The sequence below is a fragment of the Saccoglossus kowalevskii genome, chromosome 11 (genome assembly GCF_978046115.1).
Source record: "Saccoglossus kowalevskii chromosome 11, keSacKowa6.1, whole genome shotgun sequence".
In the NCBI taxonomy this organism is placed as follows: domain Eukaryota; kingdom Metazoa; phylum Hemichordata; class Enteropneusta; family Harrimaniidae; genus Saccoglossus; species Saccoglossus kowalevskii.
Window position 1 is genome coordinate 10,426,266 of NC_140651.1, and position 12,872 is coordinate 10,439,137.

The 12,872-nt window shown below is 37.6% G+C and overlaps 2 protein-coding genes across 2 annotated transcripts; both read left to right on the forward strand.

Moving 5' to 3' along the window:
- The first annotated feature begins 71 nt into the window (after positions 1–71).
- Positions 72–7,156, forward strand: LOC102800526 (uncharacterized). The gene is made up of 5 exons (XM_078007977.2): positions 72–145; positions 4,381–4,455; positions 4,754–4,831; positions 4,999–5,077; positions 7,038–7,156. Exons 1-5 carry the CDS (start codon positions 72–74, stop codon positions 7,146–7,148), a joined length of 417 nt encoding a protein of 138 aa, XP_077864103.2. The 3' UTR covers positions 7,149–7,156.
- Positions 7,157–7,424: 268 nt separating this feature from the next.
- On the forward strand, positions 7,425–9,727 carry LOC146736176 (alpha-N-acetylneuraminide alpha-2,8-sialyltransferase-like). Its single transcript, XM_085505185.1, has 4 exons — positions 7,425–7,447; positions 8,918–9,007; positions 9,104–9,312; positions 9,501–9,727. The coding sequence occupies exons 1-4, from the start codon at positions 7,425–7,427 to the stop codon at positions 9,725–9,727; spliced, it is 549 nt and encodes a 182-aa protein (XP_085361311.1).
- Positions 9,728–12,872: the final 3,145 nt, after the last annotated feature.

Consider the following 12,872-nt stretch of genomic DNA (forward strand, 5'->3'; position numbering starts at 1 on the left):
CCACGGTGATATGCGAATATTACCTATATCCCTTTGTTTGCGCTAACGGTGAACCAAATATCAGAATAAAAATGGCGACTGATAGTACACAGCGCAACTGTAACTGGGCAACCAGGACACGTGGACAGTTTGCAAAGGAGAACAAGTATAACGAAGTATAACAAGGCTAACACCACTCTTGGTGAGATTCGTAGCTGTGAGTGTGGGTTGTTGAAGTGTTTGTTAATTATACCACTCAGACGGTATGCAATCGGTTGCAATAAAAGTGCACAGGTGAGGTGACTCACGTACGCACAAATGTTTTGTACGCTTTGTTGTTTGTCTGAATGAATAATTCAAAAAAACGCTTGGCCTTTTCAACTTCTGCTTTCGAACCTCCATTGAAATGTTAATAGCTCTGCCGTTGAAGGTTAAAGACTCTACTTTCTGTGGTTGATATATTTGGCTCGAACTTTCCTTGGCCAACTTTTCAATAGTTCTGCCTTCTGACGTTGCACCGCGACTAAAGCTACTCACTCCTAGCCAATGACCTGTGCCATGCGTTCGGGCAAACCGTTAGGAATTCCTAGGAATTTAGGAACTATGATCAACTGTACGCATTCCCCATGAGCGAGGGGGGGGGGTTATCGGCTGGTATCTAGTGTAAGAAATAGACAAGGGATGAAGGCTCCAGTCAGCTCATATTTTTTTAAACTGAAAAAAACAGACGAACATAATGAAAAATAAAATCTATAAAAAATACCAGGTTGAAGATTATTAGTTGCTCTTTCACATTTCGCCAAAGCCTTACCAATACTTTACCGATATCTGCAGAATAAATCAAGAAAACTACACAAATTGACTTAGGATTTCCTAACGGTTTGCCCGAACGCATGGCACAGTTGGAGGCGTGGCCTGTTCAGCATTTTGTCAACAGCCAATCACAGAACTGGTTACGAATCACTTGAGCAAGGCTAACCAAGTCGTGACCTCGACGTGATCACTGTGCAAATGGAAAAGTGTTATTATCGAAGAAACCGAAATGAGACCACAGAAATTATGTTCGCGGTACTTAGAAATACTATAAAAGGTTTGAATTCAATTTGATTATCAACTGCAGTAATAGAATTGAAAAACATGGCAAAGAGGTTGTGATTCACGTGAATAGAACATGCAGTGATCAGCCATCTGAGGCGAGACGCAGGACATTCGGTTCCAATGAATGATGTCCGGGAGAGGTGTAAACTTGAAGAAGTCTACTGTTGCGTGACCTAGATTTTGACCTCATAACACTTTTTTTTAAAAGCGTCATCAACGTTGTTTTGAAATATGATACCCCGTGTCAGAATTCACAAAGGGGAGAGTTGTGTCGTATTTTCTAAAGTCAAACTATCTTTGCCAAATTTTATTAGCAGCTATTAGAAAATACCTATGCCAAAAAATCACCGTCGTGAAGCAGCTGGGAGTCGAGATCAACTCTCCAACTTTCGAGACTAACCACAAATACTTATAAAATCACAAAGAACATAAAACACACTGTATCATGTATCAACATGCTAGACAATAATGTCTCTGTTTTTCTAGTTGAATGCATGCTTTATATATTCCTATAGTGAATGTGGAAAAAAAACACTTCTACTACATGCTTATCATCGTCGAGTAGAACATGTAAACATACAGTATATTCGGTTTATATTTACATCGTTTTAACATAGCCGGTTACTTGCCGGTTTTACTGAGTGGTCGAGAACACTTGTAACCCTAACGCAGAACAGCAAAACGACTCTTGCAAACTTCATGTAGAACGAAATTGCAAACAAACTTGAATTGGAGTGGAGCAGTGTTTTTCTTTGGGAACTCATTGACTAACTTACAATAACGACGAGACATTACACTGCAATCGTAATGGATGCCCGGGGGGTTCACTCTATATGCTGTTACTACCCCATGTGCGTTCCAAATTTAGCGGGAAAGCGGGGTATTTTTCACCTTCCAGAGCGGGCCCGCGCGGGAGGCTAATTGGTCCCCCTTTAAAATGCTAATGTCTGCAATAGGCCCCTAGAAAATAAACTCACAGGGTTACTGCGCCCGCTGTAGGCCCGCTCTTGCAACAACCACTCCCATACACCGCCCTAGGCCTCGAATTGGCGGACCCATAGCCCCGACTAGACCGCAAACTTCCGTCTGAACTTTCCCATTGGGACTTACCCGCCACTTCCAACACGAGCATACGGGGAAGGCTTAATATTGTAATCGAAGAAACGAAACGAAACAGGATAACACACATAATACAAATTGAACTGTATTCAGTGAAAAACGGCAGAGAATGCTCGCAATATGGGGTAGGATGTTCTCAATATGTGTCTGAAATAGGGGGTGTTTTTTTCTTCAATATGTCTGCTCTAGAGGGTATTAAATTTACATTGCGTCCGCAATAGGGGGTATGGTTTGCCAATGTGCTGCCAGCCCTAGGCGCCTATTATTTTTTTAGCAAGAACGCACATGGTGTAAGTTTTTAATATAGAGTGACCTCCCACTGACAACTGGATGACAACTCTGCAATGGGATCCATGCGTTCATCTACAAAATTCTGTTTAGATTACCGAGGCCTGCGACGAACATTCATTTGCTACGCTTCGCGTTCAACCTCATATAATAAAAAAGAACTCATGTCAGGTGTCAACATGTCTCTTTATATTTAGTATAGTGGTAATTATATGTTGTTTTGTGGTTGGTTACTACGGGCGTTTGATTAATGGTTATGGAAATGCGCATTTTATTCTTCTGTTTTGTTTGTTAGGCGGTCTCGGCTTTGCATATATTTTGTTGATCCCGAAAAAATAATTGTGAACCAATAATTGTGTCTTTCGTGAATATATCCTTCAAAATCGACAAAGATGTTGTCAGCAAGAAATTCTAGAATACTGAAATGTTTCGCACAAGTCTTGTTGTAAGTGGGGTAAAATCATATCAAACTACTATACTATATATTTGTAGCGACTTATTGAAACTAGCGGGTATTCCAAAAATTGTTTTTTGCCAGTTTAACATACAACCATTTAAACGCTTGGCTGACCCTGAAGCTGGGTCATTTTTTGTATGATGGAAACTTGTGCCCCTATGTTTCAAATTTTATTTGACAGCTCATTTATATTTCTTACAATAGATTATTGTATGTATATATGTGGAATTTGGTATGAGGTATAAGTGGGTCAATTATTTGACATTGCACTTATGAAGGAATAATGTGATGCCAAATGGACTGAATATGTACACTGAACACACTGTCACAAAGTAGTTAGGTTTGTGTTTGCGTTTGGTAAGGGGAATTAATTATGCGCACACAGTATAGTTGTTATAATATACGTCATTTATTGTGAAGGTTTCAATCGATAGATAAAATACAACACGTTGACATAAGTTGGCTGCTACGTGACAACCCCATGTCTCCGCCTGGAAATACATTTGGTTAGCCGACGACGATCTAGAATGAGATCAACCCCGTTCTTTTGAATAGAATGGGTCATGGGTCACGTGGTATTCGTAATGCACTCAGATTGGACAAGCATCCGGCTGATACGCAAATATAATTGTAATTACCATACTGTGGGTTTAGTAGTTGTATTGAAAACACATCAATACCAAAGTAATAAAACATCAAGACAGTTGAATGTTAGGTAACGCTTGGTAGTCCTTTCAAAATAAACGAGAACGACTGTAATTTTGACAATGGTGTATCTATGACTGGTAACAACACCCATGTCATGAATTAGTTTTCGCGTGTCTGTTGACCGACTCATCTGTCATCATTTAGACTCAGTGATTTGGAACTAATTACGATATAACCGTCGCTATCTGGACTACTATTTCTGACAGTTGGTATTTGTGGTTTATTAGTATAGTGAACGATTAATCAAAAGATATGACGTGTCCAGTACGTGGTGTGATTGGCTGTGTGATTGAAGACCACGCCTTAGAGTCTTTTAACTGCTTTGTAATTGGTTAGGTTTTGATACGTAATAAACGGTCTAAGTCCTTGGTCGCAGAGAGAGAGGGGGGGAACTCCACGAGGCGAGAGAGTCTTGGGGAGTGCTGGGGAGAGACGCCGACGAGGCGTTCTCGATGTGGCTATTGAAACGTATTTCGTTGTGTGTGTCTTATCTGACTGTTAAGCTTAAGTGACATTCCCGGCCCGGTACCTCAAGCAGACGAGACATGGAGACAGAGACGAGAATTCCCCCCTGACACGTGTTGGAGAACCCCCAGAGAAGAAGAATTTCCCCTGTGCTACTCAATTTATCAATAAATGTTCCTTCCTCTAAGTTAACAATATGACAGCCTTGAAGGCAAATTTGCACAAAAAGGATTATTTGATGTTAAAATATTTATTTTTATTTTCAGAAAATACATACTTGAAGATACAATCAGAGATGCCGAATATTGGACAATGAACAGCACTAGTTTACATGACACTCGGTAAGATGATTTATGTTTGTAATTACATTATGTGTTTACTACACCGCCCATCACGTTTATGCTTATGAAATATATAATGTTCAAATATTTGCGAAAGAAACAAGATACAATGAACACACGCGTATTTAGATTAAATCAATGTTAATGAACGGACCAAATGCTAAGATAACATAAACTATTGCTACTACTTTAAATGCTTAGTGAAATTCAATAAATATTGTTTTGTTAATTTGATTGATATCACGCTCAAGCTTTTGCTTTGACTTTTATGCCAACGTATCATATATTCTTTTATTAGCAAAAATAAGATAATTGTTGATTCAAGTATGAATGTCGAAAATTGGAGATTCAATAGAACGCGTCTTTATGAAACTAGGTAAGAATATTTTATATATGTTTACGACAATGTCTAATAGTGTTACTAGAATATATTGCTGAATATAATAATCTCTCATATGTGGATTATTTTTAAATAAACATAGCACCAATTTTTTGAATAAAGTGTCATTGTGTGCCTGACTTGTATACGCATTTACATTACAGGTTTAAACTATACCAACATTTACTTAGATACAATTTTTCAGCTGAGTGGCGATACCGTAATTTCCTTGAATATGCTGCAGTAAGTATATTATTAGTCAAAGTATAATGAATCTGTATATTGTAATTGGTACAATATATACACGATCAAAAAAACAAATACGTCAAACATTGTTGTCCTCCAAGCGACAATAAATTGTAATGTTACTAAACTTGTAAAACTGCTAGGGTCAATTAGATATAGAATAAAGGATAATGTTGAAAGTATATAACTGATTTCAAAATAATTGAGCATGTAAGTTATACATTTTACCACCTGACCATGGTGCATATAGTTCATATAGTGCATATAATTGTGACGTTTAACATAAAATATTATTGCTAATCGGTACAGTAATTGTAACAATATGCAAGTTACACGTCAATTTATGCGTGTTCGTACATTACGCAGAGAAAACCAAACCATATGACAGTGTCGAATTTATCACAGTAATATGAGAATATCAGGCTGCTTGTCATCAATTATTAGTATGACAATAACTTCATAAATTGGATTTGACATAGTTAAGTCATTCTTACCTCACCTTACCAAATTTCAATGTAAATCATTGGATTGGACTAGTGGGTTTACTGGCCAGGTAAATCCCCATAGTTAGGGAATCACAGAATGTACTCTATACAATAATTACATAGTCAGGGCCTTCAGAACTGGAAAACGTGTTCTACGTGCGACTCACCTGGGCGCATTTTCGGGGAGAGGTCAAGGTCATAGTACGTATTTATGTATGTTCAGTATTGAGCTCCAAGGAGGGATAGCTAGGAATTTTTAACTTGTAACACATGTGCCTCATTTAAGCCACATGACAAATTTCAGGGTCACAGTATATATTCGTACTATGTAATATAACTTCATGGGGGACAAATAGCAAATGCCATCAACATTGGCACATATATTCTCTATGTAATTCACAAGACCTTCACAACACGCAGGCGCAGTATGTGTTTAAGCATGTTCAGAATTCTGCTACAAAGGATAATAGCTAGAAATTTCAAACTTGGCACATATGATAATCCCACTACCCACATTTTCAGATCAAAGGTCATAGTAACAGTTTATATGTGTATAAATCCTAAAATGTGGCTCTGGTTGTTCGTTTAAATATTAAAGATATCCTAGCATAGGCTGGAATCTCTGAGTTTTGAGTGTCGATTTTTACACAGGAGGATTCATTCATCATGACACAGTTTTAATATACGTGCTCATGCAAAAGTTCCTCTATTTTTAGTCCTGCCAACCTAGCTTTGATGCTCTAGTCAATTCACATAAGGCTTTGCAAAGTCCGCCAACGTAATGATGATGATTACTGATCAGTCCTACTGGACTGTCCGTTATCATTGCGTCAGTGTGTGCACATTGCATGCATTGGGACATCCAAAGTTCGGTCTTGGAGGACTTGGGGGAACTGTCCCCCTTTCCGCCAATCCGTTTGCGATGAAATAGGCTGATACACACTTAAACGTATTTATTGTTATAATACATTTTCCAGTACCAATTGATTAATACACCCACCATACGACAAGCGCATTTGTATTTGCGTCCACTGATAACTCTTGCATTACAATCCCGGCATATTATTTTCTGGTAATTTTTCTTGTACTTATTTTTTGTTTGGATCAGCTGAAAATATTATGATTAGAGTGCTCAAATCAGAAATACATTCTCAGATATGATAACCGAGATGTCGCAAGCAGTCTATAGTATTGCCCCCTTTCGAACATTGTTATGCTAATGTAACTAATGATTGAACACAACAAAAAGTCAAGTGAAATCCTTAGAACAGATATTCATTGTTGGACTTCCAAACATCCTATCTGACACATTTCCCAGAGAACCCAACAAGTCAGATCATCAAATTGAATGTCATATTCTCTAAAACAATTAACATAACATACTAATTAATAATTAGGTGATATATGATCCATGTATGTAGAATTTGAATCAATTGTGACATTTAATTTATTATCATTCATTTTATTTTTAGAACAAAGACAAAATGCATTACAAACTATGTAGTGTTGTTGGAAATGGAGGTATTCTCAAAAACAGTAGATGTGGAGCAGAAATCGACAAAGCCGACTATGTCTTCAGGTAACTGAGAAACGTAAATACTGTGGGATTTATAAGTATTGTGCATATTCTATCAATTGATATGTTGTGCTATCATGTATGAACAATCAGCATAATATATAAGTTACTTTTTTTTATCTTGCGGTAACTCAAGGAACCCCGGACAAATCATCAACCTTGAATATACATATCCCATATATTATGGCAGTATTATAAAGCAGTTGTACAATGTTCCACTCTATGTATAACAAATCTCGGTAATCTAATTTTACCGTTTTAAGCAAATTTACTTTTTGGAATTATGACTGACTATGGCGAAAAAGGGTAAGTATTTCGAGATATTGGTAGTTTTACACAATATTATTAAAGGTGTATTAATTCCAAATTCTCCCAACTTCGAACTTCTTCGCCCATACATTTTAAAAGTCTTAGGGGCTATTCGGCTCCAAAATTAGTAATTATGTTACTAAAGACTCAGTCACACCATGACGTTCTGGCTAGCGTTCTCTGGCGTTTGAGGAAACGTTGTTAATCTCCCAAACTCGCTGGGACAGCGCCAGAAGAACGCCGTGAGAACGCTAGTGAACGTCGGTAATCGTTGCTGATCGTCGGGAATCGGCGGAGAACGCTGGTCCAAAAAAAAGTTTTGAACATGCACAAAAGTTCTCATTTGAGACCAGCGTTCTTCAACGTTTATTTTTAAACGCTGTTAAACGTTAAATAACATTCTTCGATCGTTTTGCTAACGTTCGACAATCGTTAGTCAGTCGTTGCTCTAGCGTTACTTAGTTGTTACCAATCGCTCGCTTTGCAGTGAACAACTCACTAGCGAACTGTCAACGACCGCTGAACGTACCCCTAGCGCACTAAATCGTCCGACTAACGTCAAATTAACGACCTAACGTTAGATACACGCTCAACACGCTCACTTAACGTTTAACAGTCGTTCGTCGCGCGCTAGTGACACGTTAGCACACGTAAATGATTTCCAGGGGTATCTTACTTGGTCGCTCATTACATGCTCCTCGTGCGTTAGGAACACGCTAGTCATACGTTTAGGCACTCGTTAATCGAACGCTGGATGTGTCTACCTCGTTCCAGAACGCTTGGAAATTGTACGATTGAAACGTTCAGAGAACGCTGACCAAAACGTTATGGTGTGACGGGGCCATTAGGCATCCCCAAACAGAAAATAGATTGATGACCCCCCCCCCCTCCAAATAACCATATGTCGCAATAGGCTAAACTAATGATAATCGTCATTCACCTACGACAATACAAAAGGTAATGACATACCCAACCATAGATATTTAAACCAGTCGTATAACAAAATTATGAAGACCAAGAAAAACTAATCAGCCAGAAAGTTCTACCGTGCTTTGAAAACGCGCCCACAAACTAACGATTTCTCTGTTGGGGTTTAGCACTTAGAAGCTGCAAATTGAATAATCGAATAAACAGGATATTCAGTTCGTTATCCTACAATATATATTGTAGAGTCACTGATGAGATATCCTCTATATATTAGATGACGCATATGCCTCTACATATTCGTTATAGTATCATTCAATGTCAGTTGTGATCCTGACATTATGGTATATGACATTCTTTGTGAATGTTTCACTGTGTACTAGGGGCAACGAATAATAAGTAGTAATGACCATTTGGTTCAAGATTGTTTCAAACTTTCACTGAAGTTTTATAACAAGAGTTGTTGTACGCAAACAGTTGATGACTATTTAAACACGTTATGTCTACGTAAAACAATACATTGATGCGATATTTTGTTTGCAGGGCTAATCTACCTTCAATTCGTAATTTCACGGACGATGCTGGAAAGAAGACAAACTTGAGCAGTTTTAATCCAAGCATAATTAGTAACAGGTTTGACATCATCATAATTTCACCAATATTGAATCAACTTGCATGAAAACAAAAACAAATTGACAAACAATAGGCATATGTCATTTATTTGAATAGGTACCACAACAATTTATCCGGATTTAAGGAGGATCTCGATGCATATCAAGGTCTTATATTGTTTTCTCGGACTGAGACAATAAAAGGAGCAAAACGTTCATTTTTATCATATGTAATAGAGAATACTACGTTATCTGACTTGGAAGTTGAATTGAATTACTTATTTGCAGTTGAAACATTTTGGTTGTGCAATAAAAGGGTAACTACAGGTTAGTTTTCAATTGTTGACAAATTATCAAGACATGATTACAGACTTTACTTATGTGGATATAATAAGGATTGAATCACAAGTTTAAAAAACATATATATATGTTTATAGTCTTTCGCAAATTTTGGATTGTTTAGGTTTTTCAAGAATTGGTTAGTCTATTGTCTATTAAACTTTTGATTTGTTTAGGATTGCTGTTGGTCAGCCTGGCGCTTACACGCTGTGATGAGCTTAACCTGTTTGGATTCTGGCCATTTGATACTGATAAAGAGGGCAACTATGTACCATACCACTATACCGAGGACAGTAATTGGAAGGAGGCATTAAAACTACATAACATGCCGTGCGAGTTTCAGATTCTTAGAGAACTGCATATCAAGGGTGTGCTTAAGCTGCATATTGAAAAGTGTGAATAGCGAGTAACAAGGTAAATTGAAATCGCTTCAAGTTAATAAACAATCTTTGAGGGGAAACAAGATGATGTAGAATCAAAGGAACTTAAATTATAATCGTGTAAACAAGCAAGTCGCGTAGTGCAATATGCAGGAATGATATGCTGACAATTGTACTAAACAGACGACTTCACAGGAAATCACGTCAAACAATGACGAACTGATGGGGGAATATATAGTAACGACAATTATGCAAAGATGGTTTGCTGGCAAGGTCTTTGCCAATTATTCTGTATCAAGCTCAGTGTTTTTGGCAAGACTATTCACATTATCCAGATCGAAAGATGCTTGCTGGCAGTTTTTTTTTTTGTTTCTAGAAAGATTTTTAAGATTACTGCAATTATCTTTTGTTGTTGTTGTTCTTTTTGTCTGAATATTAAAGCAGGAGGGTCGTCACCTGCGCATGCGTGAGAATTGAGTCCCAAGCGACGATAACAACACACGCTAAAAATACACAGGCTCATGGGTAGACGCTTGTTTGTAAAGAATGACACGCTATTGCCATCTGACGCATGCACAGGTGACGACTCCCCCGCCTTAAATTTGTTGGCATTGTTTGTGACTTCATGCATTTTGTTTGTATCCAGAATATAACTAAGCTTGTACTTATTGGCAATCCATTGTGGTTTTTATCAAGAACATTTTGGGGTGTGTACCACTTTAGCTTGCAGCATTTTGTTATTGTTCTGGTTATAATGGTTGATGAGTTTGTTTGTTATATGTAATATTATTCGTTTTACTTTTGCTGTTGTTTTTGTGTATAATTTTTACTGTGACGTCAATACAGAACGGGACTACAACTTAAACTGGTGCCCGTGTACATGGAGTGTCAGCACAAAGGACAAGGCAATATACAAAGGTTGTGTACATTAACTACAGAGCCTGATAAAGGTATATAAACCCATTGCTAATGACGGGATGTATATGTTTTTTTCAGCATGTGGCCATCTTGGTTCTCATGTTTACTGCCCGGTCACAATTAGCAGCTACATATCGTTCTGGTTCACGGAAATTTTCCGTGTTCTTGATGTTTCTCGCTCTGCATCATCTACCATTTTTTGGAAGCTAAGTTTAATAGTGTTAACTTCTCTCTGTTTGACATAAAACAATCAAACTGCTTTCCAGCACGTGGTATTTGAACTACTCTGGCTCTCTCATATAACCACTGCAAATGATTTGTCGGCTTTTCTGCATAGTCTGTTAATAATTCTTCTCTTTCAGTCATCCTACTCTCAATCATCACGCCTATGAGTGTAATGTATCTTCCCAGCATCAGCAAATTTGGAGTAAACAAGGTAGATTCTTGGAACGTTTTTTTTTTCTAGAAGACATTCTCACCAGGGGAATATGTAAATTCTAGTCAGACAGATCTATCCTGACTAATTGTATCTTTATATATAACTATTGCTCTTAGGATTACAATGTATCTTTTTCCTGCAATTGACACGTTTCTGCAAATATATATGATTCAAGGGTTACTTACTACACTGATGTGTATGCTACTATATGCCTTTATCTATTTTGTAATATACTCGCCAACAAGAGGATAATTTTTCCTCCTAAGAGTCTCAGGTAATGATCCTATTGCTCTCTCATGCTCTTTCCTCTGACTAAAAAAAACATGTTTTGCACACAGTGTACACTGCTGATACCACAGCACATCGGTTGTTAAATCGTGTCAATTTCTCTCTCCACAGTGTTTGTGATACCAATGTGACCTGAAGCTACGTAGTCATGCCTGCAAAGTCTGCAAATCTTCATCATTGGACTCTTTAGTCGCCTGATTTCTGCATCAGTTTTCTGTCACACTATAATCCTGATGGCCGTACCTTGATCTCCATTTTAATGACTACTATTTCAGTGTTCACTATTCTGGTTTCTTCAATTCTGGTTTCACCTTTTTCTGTATCCGTCATATATATATGGGAGTAGTTCATGCTATACTCTCCAGTCTTGGAAATCTCAGTGCTATGTTTCACCTGTCAACCAAATGTCAATATGGTTTTCTTGACAACCTGTCAGCATTCTGTTCACTACCTTTAATAACTTCATTTGAACACTTGAAACATTAAAGCTGCATAACCAGTCCTGATTGTGAATCTTCTACCATACAATATCTAACGAAATCCGCCAATAAATTCTTCCTTGTGGCACAATAATTCCATTCCTTTTTTCTTAACGACCTGTTGCCATATGCAATCACCATTTCCTTTCCATCTTAGTCTGTGATAAGACAGTTCCTATTCCGGTTTTACACATTGAACACATATTCCCTTTTTGCCATGTAGATACAATATAATAACACTGTAGTAGACATCACACACTTTAATTCGTGGCAAGCACTTTCACATTCTCTATCCCAGTCACATGTAAATCCCGACACGTATTGTTATCGGCACTATACGAAACAAGTACATTACACTGGTTCTGAACAGGTCACATTTTATTGGTTGAGTTTTAACCCAGCCACTCTCAGCACTATCTCCAACCATTTCAACTTTTTGGATACACCTTTACCATAAACAATATTACTATCTAAATATAACAAAAAATATTTCCCACTGCAATCTAACCATTACATACCATAGAAGTTGCATTACAAGTACCAAATGCTATTAACTTCTAGCTATATAGAGCACTATCAGTAACAACGGCAGCTTTATTTGTTGTATCCACTTGCTAAAAGTTGAAAACCAGCAAGCTCGACACAATCTAGGGAATCATCCATTCTTGGGGATTGGATGTGTATCTTTAATTGTTACATTGAATTGAATCAGTCAGCATTCTATAAACAACAAAGAACATATCTTTCTTCACCAAAAGATAGGCGATACCTAGGAAGTACAACTCGGTTGGATGATACCTGCTTTCAATATTTTTTCTACCCGTTTCCCAGTCTCCTCTCTGCGAATTTAGTAGCCTTCTTTGATGTTTCCTAATAAGAGCTGCATCACCTGTTTAACATGCATGGTGTATGATGTTACATTTGGTCACTGCACCTGTACCACCCTGTCACATTCTGGCAACATTTTTCCTCTTGCCAAGATGTGGGGACCATAATATTAATTTCTGTTGGCTATTCCTTTCCACCTAGATCTTGTATTTCGAT